This window comes from Nuphar pumila, chromosome 16, assembly GCF_984573655.1.
Source record: "Nuphar pumila chromosome 16, dmNupPumi1.hap1.1, whole genome shotgun sequence".
NCBI classification, from domain to species: domain Eukaryota; kingdom Viridiplantae; phylum Streptophyta; class Magnoliopsida; order Nymphaeales; family Nymphaeaceae; genus Nuphar; species Nuphar pumila.
This window is the reverse complement of record NC_143264.1, coordinates 76,870,874-76,886,782: the sequence shown is the minus strand read 5'-3', so window position 1 is coordinate 76,886,782 and position 15,909 is coordinate 76,870,874. Positions and strand designations below refer to the sequence as shown.

General features: G+C 39.5%; 1 protein-coding gene across 1 annotated transcript; it reads right to left on the bottom strand.

Moving 5' to 3' along the window:
• Positions 1 to 1,248: 1,248 nt before the first annotated feature.
• LOC149813688 (protein PROTON GRADIENT REGULATION 5, chloroplastic-like) lies at positions 1,249 to 3,692 on the bottom strand. Its single transcript, XM_089991774.1, has 2 exons — positions 3,400 to 3,692; positions 1,249 to 1,480 (listed from the first exon to the last, which is right to left on the bottom strand). Exons 1-2 carry the CDS (start codon positions 3,655 to 3,657, stop codon positions 1,376 to 1,378), a joined length of 363 nt encoding a protein of 120 aa, XP_089847900.1. The 5' UTR covers positions 3,658 to 3,692; the 3' UTR covers positions 1,249 to 1,375.
• Positions 3,693 to 15,909: the final 12,217 nt, after the last annotated feature.

The following is a 15,909-nucleotide window of genomic DNA, read 5'->3' as shown; positions in this document are numbered from 1 at the left end:
TGACCACACCCTAAACTAGTTTAAGGAACTACCTATGTTCCAACAAACTGGTGGATTGGGTGATTTGAGATGAATCCAGGTAAATCATTGTCACCATGATCTTCTCTGTTCCCTTTAGTTAGTGTCACTAAGATGGAGAATGCAACTTTTGTCTTTTCTAAAGGAAAAGCTACTACTTAAGGAATAGGGAATGGCTTTGGATCAAAGATCCAACCGAGCAATTACCATTTAGTCTGAAATTCAGAAGAAATTGCTACATTCAATTAGGCATACAGATTTGGATTCAGTTTTTATTTTGTAGATGATCAGATTCTTGTAAGCCAATGCAGTTGAATTTTAAACCTGGCACGAGTGCTTGGTGAGTGTGGATCAGGAGTAACCCTAACAGTACTACTGCCAGGGGTAAAATTTAATTGGAAATAACAGGAGGCAACATAAAACATGTAAGATGAGTAGAATGGGTTCTAACACTTTTTCATAATTCTAACTCTATAGATGATGTTCAACATGGTCAATTTGTTAGGAATCGATAATTGAATCATGTCTTTTGTTGAAGAAAAAGTTTTTTGAGTCTCAAAAATTTATAAAGATTTTGGACCATTTTTCAAACCTTATTAAAACTGGCAAGAATCAGACGATCCAAGTGTTGGTCACAAATCTTAAAAACATATTTGGAATTTCATTTTACACACACAGACTCTCTCTCTTCCTATCAAATTTACCTTTCTGACCTCAAAAAGTGATCATGCATTTAAAAAATATCATTATTTTAAGAGTGTTTTAGTTATTTTAATAAGATTGAATTCATCTATTGTTAAATGCAACTAGTTTAATGTTAGATAAACCCAAAGGCACGCGCACACACATACACACACATCCCTGATTTGAAAATCACATTTTAACCAAATCCGACAATATGGATGTATTTAGAATCGTCAAAATAGTAGGAATCAACCCTTAGAAACATATTTTTGAATTATAAAACTAAATTTTTTTTAGAGTTAAAAATTAAGTACATTTTATGCTGTTGTTTTTTCAACCTGACATACACGCCGGTAAGACATTATTGAAGGGTCGATTTATTATTAAATCAAACATCCAGATCACATCTGAAAAGTCAGACAAAAAAGCCATAAAAAGAACATAGTTTTTCACTAGTAGTTTGGGACCCATCAGTGTGGCAAACATAATCCCATATGTATATTCTTGATTCCCACGTATCCATGATTAATTGTATAGATGATCTACATATATGTTATTAAGAATTTAATGCTTTAAATTATTATTAAGAATCATGGAAAGAGCATATACATCTCACATAGTAATACTAGAGTTACACTAGAAGAGGAAAATTGGAGAGCCAAAAAGCCTCCTTTCAAGCAAGAAATCCCAGTCTTTCCCCATTCTTCTTTGCCAAACGAATCAATCCTTGTCTTTGCTTACCATCAGCACCAATCGATTTGCAGAACTCGGTAATTACCTACAACAAAATCCTCACGTTAAAGATCATAGATGAATATTAAGGAAAAAAAAAATTAATGCGATTAGGATGAACGGTTTTCGAGTCTTGGCTCTGACAAAAAGGGAGCTTGGGCTCAAATTCCAAAAGCTTGGCTTCAATTTAAGCCTTTGCTTCTCTGAACTCAAGCCTGTGGATTAACAACTCCTGGCTAGAGCTTGGCTAAGTGAGTGGATGTCATTAGAGATGTTTACGTATACACTTTTTTTTTTATAGGCAAGCTGGGTTTAGGCAGACCGCCACCAGTTATACATCATACCATTGGGATTTGAACTTGCAAAGTCTCAACACAAGGTGACATGCACTAACAGCTCCTACCAAACAAGCGGTTGGTAGAGATGTTTACAAAGACTTGCTGGTACAGTGGTGTATATGAATCACTAGGATTTTTTTTTTCAGCTAGGCCAATGGAAAACATTGACAGGCCTGTAGCTGGTAAAACCCTTTGATATCCCCCTGCCAACCAGGGAGTACTCCCAGCTTTGACCTTGCAGTAAGGGTCACTTTTCGTGGGTTTTGAACTCATAATGTCCCATCGAGTCGGTGGCATTCATAAATCACCCCCTACCAGATCAGCAGAGCCCTTGTGGACATGAATCATAGGATTTGCAATAGAATCAAAAAAGAAAGAAAAAGAAAACTTTGGCTCTTTCTAATTTTACATGTGCTGATGACATCCTTTTGAGAAAGATGATACACCTCAACCAATATTTTTTTTTGAAAGGCAAGCTGGGGTTAGGCAGATCCCTACCAGTTATACAGCGATACCATTGGGATTTGAACTTGCAACATCCCAACACAAGGTGACGCGCACTAACTGCTCCTACCAGACAAGCGGAACACTCCCGTTGGTATCTATGCATTGAACATAGCGTCCGTCCCATGCCGAGATATAAGGTAAACAAACAATGAACCTCAAATTACCCCAATTAAGGATAAGAATTTCACATTTTGGTTAACATACAGCACCTCTGACCATTCTGGAAAAAGGGGTGGTGATGACAATTATACACGTATCTCTAAACCTTAGATCTCATATTCAAATTTGAGAACAAGTAGTTTTGCAAGTAAAGGACTTGCAACATTGGCAATTCTCTCTCTATATAGTTCATTGCTGACTTGGTTCGAGAAAATTTGATAAGGAATCATCCTGGATTGGACTCATTAAACTTGGTTCATCTACTTGATCCACCGATGAAGGGTTGGGTTAGCCATTAAAAAATTCGAGTGTCTTGCTTTAGCTGTACAGACTTGGTTAGATGGGTGATTTATTTACACAAGCCACAAAATCCTTTTAGGTCACAAAACCAGACTCTTTTAGGAGACACCCGGTCCAGTGGTACTTAGGGCTGGGGGTCTGTTGGTACTGGCCAAGCCCATAAAGTCACACTGCAGAATGTTGTCCGTGTCCCTTTAAGTAGGCGGCCTCCTATTATTTAGAACTCATACCGAGTTGGCTCATACTGCTCAGTACTAACTATAATGGGATACGACTTGGGATATAACCAATGCAACTGAATCCATGGAAAAATATGCCTAACCCCAGCTTTTCTCTGTCGAAAAAAATGTACCCAAAGAAAAGAAAAAAAATATGACTCATACACAATATGGACCTCACATGTTCCTAATTATGTTTGCATGTCTCAAGTAACCAAACAATCAAACAAAGAAATATCAAAGTTTAAAAAGCTTAAAACATCAGATTTACTAGATAGAATTGTAGACTTAAATCAAACAAATTGGTAGCTTCTTTCACCAGCCAAACACATGACCATTATGTTGAATCACAAAGCGAAAATGAGAGAGAGAGAGAGAGAGAGAGAGAGAGAGAGAGAGAGAGAGAGAGAGGAACCATGATCAATTATTGGTTATATATATACCTGAGAGTGCAAGGCGATGGCTTTGCCCCTAAGTTGGTTGAAACGCTTCTTGCCTGTGATGTTCCTGGTCAGCACCACAAGGGGTGCGAAGAAACCTTTGCCTTCATTCACATTCTTCATGACCGGGCTGGACCTACTGGGTCTGGCTACTCGGACCGAGGTAGGAACCGACCTCACCAACTTGTTGCACTCCTCACCTGCTATGGAAAACCCCCAACTTCCATTGAAGGATGAAGACAGATTGATGGATGCAGCCATCTCTCTCTCTCTCTCTCTCGAATGGTTGAGCCAGATGATGTTTTTCTGTTAGGTCTGAGAACTTTTGGCTGATAGGAGTTTTAGAGAGAGAGAGTCATGGAAGGAAGGCCACACAATTGGTGGATGGGATTCTGGCTCAGAATCTTAGAGTGGTGACGTGGACAGGGTTGTGATGTTGTGGAGAGAGATTGGTGGACTTGGAATATCCGGGTCCAATTTGGCATGCCAAAACTTGGGAGCCACGCATTCAAACGCAGACTAGTTCACAAATCTTGAAACCTAACAAAGTTCATGAACTCGGACACATCAAGATGTGACTCCCAAACTTACCCTGCGCAAGGGGGACTGGGTTTATTTATTTTTTTTAAAAGCCCAGTCCTAGCCCAGCCCTGATTCCATATGAAATAGATTTTTATCCATTTTTGTAGCCCAGTCCTAGCCCAGCCCAGCCCTGACTGCAGCAAATAGTTTGATTTGTCCATATGAAATAGATTTTTATTAATAATTGTAGCCATTTTTTTATTTTATCTAAAAAAAAAAAAAATCGGGGGCGCTGCCCCTGACTATCAAACCAGTTTTTTTTTCCTACACCCCTGTTTGCACCCCCCCCCCCCCTCACATGAATCCTAGCTATGCCACTGCATCAGGGAGTACCATTGATTTAGGCAGGAACCAACAAAATCACTTCTGACAACACATTCTAAAGCACAATCAAAGTTGCTAGTGAAGGAAGTTGGAGCGAGAAGGATTCGGAAAGCAAAAGTGGGAATTGAGACACTTTCAAAATTTTAGAAAGCGTGAGACAACTTAGAAGTTAATAAAGAATCATCTAGAAAGCAATTTAGGAAGTGAACCGAAAGAGAAAACAAATAAAAACATAAAAAGGGGAAAGTGAGCTTCTCCTAAATGAAAAGCGCACTTCCCATTTTTTTTGTGTGCTTCACAGCATATTTCAAAAGAACAATGTTTCACGATTCGGAAAAACACGCTTCCCCACTCTATATATGGCGCTTCCGGTAACTCTGAGCACAATCAAGGGTATGCTAACTTCAAGTATCATCTACATCAGGCCTAGGACAAAATACCATAAATGGGCAATGGCACAATGGTTCATCATTCTTGATCAACTATCAGTTTGTATCATTTGTGGATCATGGTGGACTACTAGTCTATGACCCACAGTGTGTGATTCAGTGTGGTATCAGGGACATGTTGATTTTTGGACAATGACTAAATTTTACAAAACATTGAAAAGCAAAGAAGGTAATAGAAACCACTTTCGAATTAGTAATTTTTTCAATAAACAGTATTCCTAGTTTCCTAGCAAACATATACATTAGAACGAGTTAACAACAATGTGATGAAAAAAACAAAAGAACAAAAATAAAAACCACCATATGACTCAAACTCGATTTATTGAGCTGGAGTCTAATTTAGCAAACCTGCTAGACTCCACACCAACTTATGTAGTAAAGGCGTCAGCAAGCACAACAGTTGATCCAAAGAAACCACCCCAAACTGACGAAGAAACAACTCATCTAGGTAGAGATTTGTCATCACTTTTGTGCCAGAGCCTCAGTTCTATGCTTCCAGCATCTTGTCCACCTCCTCAAACGGCAAGCCTTTGGTCTCTGAGACCAAGACAGAAACAAATCCAAGGGTAATGAATGCAAAGCCACCGAACAAGAGTAAAGTCAAAGCTGTTCCAAGTGCGTGTGTCAATGACAAGAATGTCGGTGACACAATGAGATTGGACACCCACTTGGCAGTAGCAGCAATCCCTCCACAAACTCCCCTGTACCTTAAGGGGGCGTTTGCATGTCACGGAATGGGATGCTACAGCACCCCCTTCCGTGGATTCCCCCAAGGTTGTTAAATGCGATGAGGCGAAGCGAGGTGTTGAGCATGTTATGAAGCGAGGCGTAAGCCTCCGCGTAAGCTTCATGATCAGAATAATAAAATATATAATATTAATAAAATAATAAAAAATTTAAATAAGAACTACTAATTTGTTTTTAGTTATTTTAGTACAAAATCATAAGAAAATAAATTAAAGATTCATCACCGATCTTTGCATCTGCCATTAACTGAACACACCAAATCCATATCCAAATCTGACTTTTGTGTACGAGATCCCAACCCAAATCCATATCCAAAATTTGATAAAGGTAGAGTTTAATATGGATCCAAAACATACATGATAATTCTGGAACTTCTGAAATAAGACCAAAATTTATTGTTTTTTACATGAAAGCTACAAATGGATCAGATTAGATCCAAACCTGAAAACAGATGGGATCAAATCCAAATTTAATCAGAATATACTTTTGGATAACAAAGTAATGAACTATCACATTGGATCTCTCATTTATCAGGACCTATAGGATGAGATTCTGGATCTGCCAGGTTCAGGGTAAATTATATAAGATCTCCACCATACCAGAGAATCTCACACAAAATAGTTGTTAGAAAGATCTCCACTCCAGATATACATACTCAGTGGTATGGATCCAATATCTAACTCTCATCTTATACAAACATGATAGAAAATTTACACTCTCCATAAGGGTGCGTATGGAATATAGGATTTCAGTGGAATTTGAATCCATATCCACTTAATTCCTCTTTGTGGCTGGAATGAAGGATTTAGTAGAATTGGATTACAATTCCACTAAATTTCCTAAATCCAAACACATCCTAAGGGAGCCAATATGGTGCAATAAGAGAAATGTAACTTACATCGTCTCCAATATTTTATTGGTTTGTGCTTGGGAAAAGCAAGAGGATTTTGCATTGATAGCCAAACTAAGTGCACACCATAGTCACAAATACCAACCATTTTTTTAAATATCGTGATTTTATTGTGAGATTTTAAAAAACTGACACAATCTTGAGAAAAATGTGATATTTCAAAATATCGCCAATTTTGAAAATATCACATCTTTTATCACAATATTTTCTTGTTATAATGTGATCTTGGCATTTTTCTATTTTTTGCCTATATTTTTCTACATAGTTTATCTGATATATATTAAAATTTTAAATATACCAATATTTTTTGAGATTTTCCTGAGGAAAATAAATTTTACAGGTTATCATGACATTTTCCTTTGTCAAGAAAATCACTAATTAGATTTATGACTATGGAATACACACGCATCCAGACCGATGCATGCCAGCGTATCGGTAATCAAGTACACTTTGTTCTTTTTATTATATCTCAGGTGATGTCACACGGATACGTATACAAACATGGATGTGATATATGGATTCGAGACATGAGTACATTATATGATTTTTATGCAAGGTCAAACACAGTGATGATATATATTTCTTAAATTTAATATATAACTTTTGATCTTTTTTATTATGAAAATCTACTAACATATTATACATAGTGTCTCTGTAGGCCTTGTCATGTCTTCTAGACACGTGATCATCGTGTCCTTGTGACAGAATTCTCAAAGTATTAGGTGGTCATAAAAGTCATCTCATGAACAAATGAAATATAAAAACGCTAAAAGAAATATCAACGCTTCAGGTACTGAGTGTGCGCCTCGCCTGTGAGGAGTATTCTTCAAGTACTGAGGCGTACGTCTCTCACAACACTCGATTCCACTACCACAGAAATGAAATCAACCCCCCCCCCCCCCCACACACACAGCGGTAACCGTTTTTTGCAAAAATCCCACCTCCAGTGTGTAAAATGGCATGCCTATCGTGGATTTTCTGCAGAAACACATGTTTTCAGTGTTTGTGTTGTCACTGTAGGCCCCACAAAAATGTACACCCATTGATGCGTTTATGTGAAAAACAACCCACTTTCCATGACACACAAACATGCTCTAATAGGTAGATCTTCCAGTTGACAATCCATGAAACGGTGCCCATGCCAGGTGCATAGAAGTGTTGGATTGTTTTCAGTGGATGTACATAGAGGGAAAAGAGAAAGACAAAGAAAAGAGGGAGAGAGTGATTATGTAGAACGGCCTGCTGAGGGGGGATTACCGTTTGGTATATCCTATAGTGCACATGAGATGAGTGAGTATAAATAGCCCTCCCTTGGGTAGCCATTTCTCAGCCTGGACAAAGAACAATTTATTCCCTGCTTATTTTCAAAATGTTTTGCAATAAGTTTTAGAAAACATTTTTTTAGAAATGCTAAAAAATGAGCAATCCACTCGTTAACAAGAGAGTGGGCCCTACTCTTTTCTTAACGCGTGGACCCATGCATGTGAGAAGCAACATGGCCACCTCAATTGCCATATATGGCCAACATCTCCCACTTGACCATGTGAACCCAATCATGCAGAGCTCTTGCATAAAAAATATAATAATGCTGGATATCATTTTATCTTAATCCCACACGAGATACATGTTTTGAAAATAATTTTTCAGATATGTCTTTGGTTAAAATTAAGATCATCAATCATATCAACGGTAGGCAAGTAACTGACTCTAATCTCATTCTTCTCAATCATGTTATGAACATAATGATATTTCATTGTCATGTGCTTGTTTTAGAATTTTCTGCTCCACTCTTCGTGAGAATGATAGCTGCTTGATTGTCACAATAAATTAGCATTGACTCATTGGTTATATTCTACTTCAAATCACTAATAAAACATCTTATCTAAATGGCAAAAGTGGATTTAGTGTCATCTTTGTTGCCAACAAAATCAACATCAGAATATCCAATCAATTCTAAATTATTTTCTTGAAAGCTCAATTGCAAATCTTTGGTCCTTCAAATATCTAAATACTCTCTTCATTGCTTGCTAGTGAGGTCAATCAAGATTATTCTAGTAGTGATTAATGAGGACAATAACAAAACTAATATTAAACCTCATACATATCATAACATACACCAAGCTTCCAACAACATGTGTATAAGAGACATTCAAACTTTCTTGTCCTTCACTCAAAGAATCATTTTTACTTAATTTTACCCTTTTTACTATGAAGGTTCTTACTGGCTTGCAATCACTTATTCTAAACTTCTTGAGTATATGATTAATATATCTTTCTTGACTCAAGTTTAAAAGATTAGATTTTTTGTTATGAGTAACTTTAATTCCAAGAACATAAGATGCCTCTCTCATGTTTTTCATCTCGAACTGTAAATTTAACCATGACTTGATTTTGATAATCATTTCATTTTCAATCAAAAGAAAATAATCCACATATAAAGAAAGGATAGAGAATTTGCTCCTACTTTTCTAAACATAAATACAACAGTCAAATCTATTTGCCATGAATCCTAGTATAGTAATTGCCTTATGGAACTTCTAAGTATCACTTTCGTGAGCTAGGTCAGCCTGACAGAGTAGTTATCAAGTCGAGGTCTCAGTAGTTGGAGAAGAACTCAAGCTCACTGGACCATAATGAGCACTGGATTAGGCTGGCCTAGCTCAGCCTTGCTCGACGTGTACCTCTACTTGAGGTATGGCCTCAACCTAACCTAATAAGAGTGGGGAGTTAGGCTTGACCAACCAAGGCATACTGGACCCTAGCGACAATCTTCTTGTAACGGGCCTATTTCCTTCAATGGGCCAACGCTGCGCGACGGTCCCTCCTCGCCGTCACAAGCCCACTTGTCAGCTCGTTTGTCGGTCGTGGAAGCTTGTAATTAGAGTGCAAGAGAGCAAGAGAGAATTGAGGGAGAGAAATTGCAATCACAAGAAGCAATCACAACGAGGGTGAACAAAAGAAATCTCAATGCATTTACTTTATTCACAATTTTGCCCGTAGGCTATTACAGTTCAAATATACGGGCTGCCCCTTCAGGGTATTGATTCATCTGAACCGGGCAGCTTACATCAGACTCAACAAAAGCAAAACAGACTCTAAGCGCAACTCTACAATGTAAGTCGCAAGGGAACATACTCTCCCTTTCAAATCATGCACCGTCCTCGGCGCCATCTGTTTCGTGGTAAGCTCTGACTTCAGCCGGATAGGGGCTGTTCATTCGGAATGCAGGCTCCCACGTTGGTTCCGCTGTTTCCTCCCACTGCACCAAGTATTTCTTTGCCTCTCCCAAGTAGTTGATTTTGTGGCGAAGAATCTGACTGAGGTGTTTTTCGGCCCGTTGTGCTGCCGGGGCCCTCTGCATAATGGGAGCGCGTTGTGGCACACTGCGTTCTGGGTCTCCATCATCCGGATGGAACTGCTTGAGGTTGCACACGTGAAACACTGGGTGCACCTTGAAGTCTGGGGGCAACTCAAGCTTGTATGTCAGCTTGCCCACCTTTTTTATGATAGTGAAGGGTCCTTCATACTTTCTGAGCAGTCCGCGGTGTCGCCCGCGGAAGATGCCTGTACGACCAGGATATAGCTTCACCAACACTTGGTCTCCAACTTGGAACCCTGCGGGCCGACGATGCTTGTCCACCCACTTCTTCATTCTCTTTGCCGCCTTGTGTAAGAATTCATTCGCTAACTCATTCTGCTCGTGTCAGTCGCGGACAAACTGATAGGCGAAGGATGACCTTCCTTTTTCTTGTGCGGCAAGAGTATGCGGGGTCAGTGGCTGCTGCCCCGTGGCTATCTCAAACGGGTTGTGGCTTGAAGACTAGCTCTTCTGCAGATTGTAACAAAACTGTGCCACATCAAGGAGCTTCACCCAATTTTTCTGATTGGCACTAACAAAGTGCCTAAGGTACTGCTCAAGTATCCCATTGATGCGCTCTGTCTGCCCATCTGTCTGCGGATGAAAGCTTGTTGAAAATAGCAAATCAGAGCCGAGTAGCCAAAATACTTCACACCAGAACTTGCCCGTGAAGCGAACATCGTGATCACTCACAATGCTCTTTGGTATGCCCCAGTGCTGGCCCATTTTATCGAGCTTTTTTTTTTTTTTTGCCCTAATCCTCCTCTCAGCCCATTTTATCGGGCTTTTTTTTTAAAGTCCAAACATTGGACATTTATGACCCTAGGTGCGTTGACCACACCAGGTGCCGCACTCGCACGCGCGTCGCATCACGTCGATGCAGGTGCGGCACCTGGTTGGCCGAATCCCTGTGACTTAGGATATAACATATATATTTAGATTATATTCAGTTTATTTTAAATTTATTTTGTATTTATGTGATTTTATATATATATATATATATAGCCAAGTCCCCATGCCCACATTTTTTGGAATTGCCGTGTCATCCCCTTCGCACCCGCACTCACACCCGCACCCAGGTCACATAGCTGTGAGCAACTAGAGGAGGTGCACATGTAGGATTTACCTCTAATTATTTATAAAATGGGTTGACACTTTTTAAATGGTTGGAATGTATGTCAAACATGAATTATTGGTTAGTCTGATGCATTTTTGTTGTCACAAAGAATTGGGGAGCTCGAGATTCAGTTATTATTGAGCATGTCAAGTAGCTGCACTGGGTGACCCTGTGGCAGACATGGTGTATTACATAGCTTCTCAACTGATTTTGCAGCTTTGAGTGGTTTCATGTCTGTTGTGGGAGAAGCTGACATCATATCTTGACACAGCAGCTGATAATAGATTTTCTATTATTTTGTTGATCAATCCAATCCGAGTCCAAGAAGACTAGTAGATGGTTATATCTGGCAACTGTTTTATGAGTAAGGTGCACCAACCAAGTTGTTATGATGTATAGCATTGGGCATTGCGGGCTTTTCCCAGCTTAAGAGTCTGAAGATGCCAAGAATATATATTAGTCCCATGCAAAAGCTAAACTTTAGACTCAAGAGAATAATAGCTGACATCCTGTCACTTATTCTCTTTCCAATTATTCATTGTCTTAAAAGGAAGTCTATTGGCGCAGCTTAACTACATTGTTTCAGATCTTGTATAACATGCCCAAAAGTTCCTTTTGAACAGTCTTCATTTTCTCTTTGATCGATGATGCCCTTAACTTGGCTAATAGGTATTGTGTCAGCCAACTAACTTGGTGACCAAGGTGGTTTTCCCCCAATAATCCATATATATATATATATATATATAAACAAACAAACAAATAAATAAATTATATATAGGGCATGTGTGTGTTGTGTGTATTTATGTTCTTTTATTGTGATCTTTCTCTTCATGTTCTATTATTGTGGGAATTTAGCGAGTTCATTTATTTATTAAACATAAAGCCGTGCCTCTTATTGCAAGCATGGTAGTGTAAAACAAGATCATGCTCTCTCACTCTAACATGCTTTGAGGGTTGATATAGGAACTCAATGTTTTGTATCTTTGGTTATGCTTCTCTTCCCTTTTCTTCTTCCTCCACTTTTGTTAATATTTACTACCATGTTAGCTGGCTGTAAACTGCATCTTACTATGTCAACCTGCCCGCTTATTAAGAAAGTTGATGAAGATCAAGAAAACCTTTTTTTTCAGTATTTTTGTCAATCTGTCTCTGTCAACTTTGATTTTGGCCCTATTGACTCAACCTGACATGTGAAGCGACAATGGTTTTTTTATAGACATTATTTGATACCAAATTCTCAAGATCCTCTCCACCAAACTGCTAACTCCATCTACCCCTTATCATTGATTTGAGAATATTTTATCTTTTCCATTTTATCCCCTGGTCATTCATTTGTATGCTAATGAGGGTGATAATATATAGATAGACTTGCTAGCATTCTAAATTACATCCTGGAGATAAGAATGTGAAGGATATGCAAATTGCACGTGGTGGTCAAGTCTGTAAGGGAAAAGATTATGCTTCCCTATGGCTTTGCCTGGATTTCTTGGGTTCAATCCTTCTTAAACTTGTATGTGCAGCCACATGAAAGATGCTAACACTGTATTTCTGTAGGGTTAACTGCACAAAAACTAGGTAACCTTTGAATAAAAGGCGGATGATGTCTGCAAACCATGAATCTGTTGTTGGTCATTGCTAGTTGTAACCCTCTTCTACATGGTGTCTTTGGTACATGCATGGTCATGAATATATCCTGTCATTGAAACGTTTCTTTTGATCTGCTTTTTCAATACTTATGACTGGTGGAATTGAACAATTGTCAAAATATGTTTGAAAGAAATGCTTATGATTACAGCATTTCAGGATTGAGGTGGATCAATATTGTTTGCCAGCATACTTACACTTTGAAACTTTAATAAGCTTACATGCAATAGGTTTGTACATGTTCGTCTGTGAGTGATTCTGTAAAATTTATTAATGAATAGAGGCACTTTTGCTAGAGGACCTGCATTTCTGCAAGGACATGAGACTCTTCTATGGCTGTCACTGGCTTACATTTTCTGCTTTTCTGCATTGGGCAGTGGACCACGAACCGCAACACGGTGTCTTTGTTATCTGAATCCTTGTCACTTCAATGTTCCTACCCCAGTATACTGGGGTCATCTCTACCTTGACCTGGAACTTTTTATCACAGACCTCATAGGACCTAAATCCTGGTAATGGCTCATTGTAATGCCCGTACCGTAACTGGTGAAACCTGTATACTGCCTGAGTCTCTGACCCATTGATAGTCCCACACACATCCGTGCAATGCTACATCAATCTTTGCTTCACCATAATGTAAGACTGAAAAAAGACAAGATTTGAACTTGCTAGTTGCCAATTTTGTTTTTTATCACTTTTCTTTTTGTTCTGGTACATAGATCTCTGTTGAATGCCTAGTTGTATTTGTAGCTTTTTCCTTAAAGAGTGTCACATTTGTCTCTTTTCTTTCTTTTTTATGTGCAGTGATTCAAGCGATGAGGATTATGATGATGATTACTCAGATTCATGTGTATGTGTAATAATGTAAATCATGGTTGCTATTCTTGAACTGCTCAGCTTTGTTTTGGAATAAAAACACTGGCTGCAAGCTGACATGATATAGACAGGGATTAAGGATCCCGTTATCATTCATCCTAAAAGGAAAAATTCTGGGATCACACGAATTATTGGGTATTAGGAGTGGATCCATATCAGGGACTGTTAATCAGTTTGAAATGTCTGCATCGTTTGATCCAATACCATTTATCACCTTGTTTTTGAATTTGGGGATTATCTAAAGTAGGTGCTGCCCTTACCATTCGATATAGATGGAGAGCGCTCAGCTAGGTGATTATAATCATGTCACAGTGCTTCTGCAAGTTGTGCGATAATCATGTCACAGTGCTTCTGCAAGTTGTGCGATAATCATGTCACAGTGCCTTTGTATTTACATTCAAACGCAGATTGTACTTAGTCAATCTCTTGTACTCGGAGAATTTATGTAAATTATGTACAAATGAAAAAGTGGGATAAATGTTTCTTGAAGTGTACCAAAAAAAAAGTAGTGTACAAACTCTTTAACCTGTTGGCTTTTCCTCTTTATAACTTATTATGCCTACCTCATCTCTACCGTTATACATAAACATAATGATGAACAGCCTCTTTGTTCTTCATCTTGGTACTTGGTGTCTGTGATAGCTTATAAATGGCTAACAATGCAAAATTGCTCTGACATATGCCTACCATGTGATGTGGGCACTTGTTTTGAAGCATTAATGCCTGATTTGCATGACTTGCGTTGTCTATACTCTGGGAACCATCAAGAATTTGATTGATGAATGCTCTAATAAATAGTGGGCTAAAAATGTCTTGCAAGCATGATGATTTATGTTGATACATGTCGGTAGTTGCAAGAAAGCAGAAATGTGCAAGAGTTTTCTGTTTATTTGTTTCAAAAAAGTTTTTGGTGGTAATTTGTTTACTGTGGTCCCATGCATATTCATGTCAACTTCGAGATGTGCACGTTGTTCCAAAACTGGCCTGCTGGGCCAGACTGCTGCTGGTAAACATTCCTTCTTAGGCGGGGATTCGAACCTGCAATCTTCAGGACATGTGAGTCGACCAATTCCTCCCTCTCTCTTTCATCTTGACCTAACGTCATTTCTTTTGCTATTTGAGCCTATGTTAACCAGTATGGGTGATATCTTAAACTTGCGGATAAAATGAATCATTTGATTCATGCACTAAGAACCCAATCCTTGGCCCCCATGACTGTGAAGAAGGGATTAATGATATTTTTTAAAATATCATCTATTTTTAAGTATTTTGATATTAGTACAATAAAACAAAATTTAACTTTATTAATATTTTTATGTTCACAAAAATTTAAAGAGTAATTTATTGCGAGATTTTCCCTCGAAAAAAGTTATACTCAGATTTGCGACATTGATTTTTAAGAAAGCCAAGATTCTTGGCTTGCTTACTTGAAGGGCTTGGCTCAGGCTCAGACTACTGAAGCGCAAGTCATGACCCACTTTAAACAGACACTCTATTGTCGTCTTGGGCTCAGGCTTAGGTTGCTAAGACAAAAGGGCTCGGCTCAGGCATAGAATTAGCCCAGAAGGGTTGGGCATGTAGTCAAGGTCCTTCATGAAGGCCGGAATCCTGGACCTAGTGACATGCTTTTGGGGTTTGAAGCGAGCCTAATTTTCTTGGGGTGCCCACTGAAGGGCTCGGCTTGGGCTTTGAATTAGGGGTGGCAATTTCTGACCCGACCCGCCAACCCGCCTCTTAGGCGGGTTCGGGTTGGGCTTAAGCCAACCCGTTTAATAAACGGGTCGACCCGTGTAACCCGTTTATTAAACAGGCCGGGTTCGGGTTGGGGGTATGCCAACCCGCCAACCCGGCTGACCCGTTTAATAAACGGGTTAGGCGGGTGGGTCAACCCGCCAACCCGACCCGCCAACCCGTCTGCCCGACCCGTCAACCCGACCCGTCAACCCGACCCGCCAACCTGCCTACCTGCCAACCCGATCCGTCAACCCGCCAACCCGACCCGCCAACCTGAAAACCCATTTACCCGACCCAACCCATTTATTAAATGGGTTGGCGGGTCGTGTCGGGTTACCCGTTTATTAAACGGGTCGGGTTTGTGTTTGCCACAGCCGACCCGTTTAATAAACGGTTCGGGTTCGGGTTGAGGTATGCTGACACGCCAACCCGCCAACCCGACCCGATTGCCACCCCTACTTTGAATGTTAGGACTTGAATCTGTTCGGTCTTAGTGGAACTGGGCGTGTTCAATTGAAAATAGCCAGCTATAGCATAGGTTTGAATTGCCTTGAGGAGGTGGCATAGTGGGATTTTTTCTTTTTTTCCATAACAGAGCTGGGAAAATTAGGGCCCCCTCCCTTTTACAAACAGCCTTTAGCCAACCCAGATAGGCCAGAGGCCTGTTCATACTACCAGGCAGTTGTTCAACCACCCATATACCAGTAGGGTTCGAACTTGCAACGTCCCATCACATGGTGACTTGCACAAACTGCTCCTACCATATGGTTGG

Excerpts from the sequence above, each read along its gene's own strand:
- LOC149813688 (XM_089991774.1), bottom strand. The coding sequence starts at position 3,657 with ATGGCTGCATCCATCAATCTGTCTTCATCCTTCAATGGAAGTTGGGGG. Across the intron at positions 1,481-3,399 it reads CCATCGCCTTGCACTCTCAG|GTAATTACCGAGTTCTGCAA; the intron begins GTATATATATAA and ends ATTTTGTTGTAG.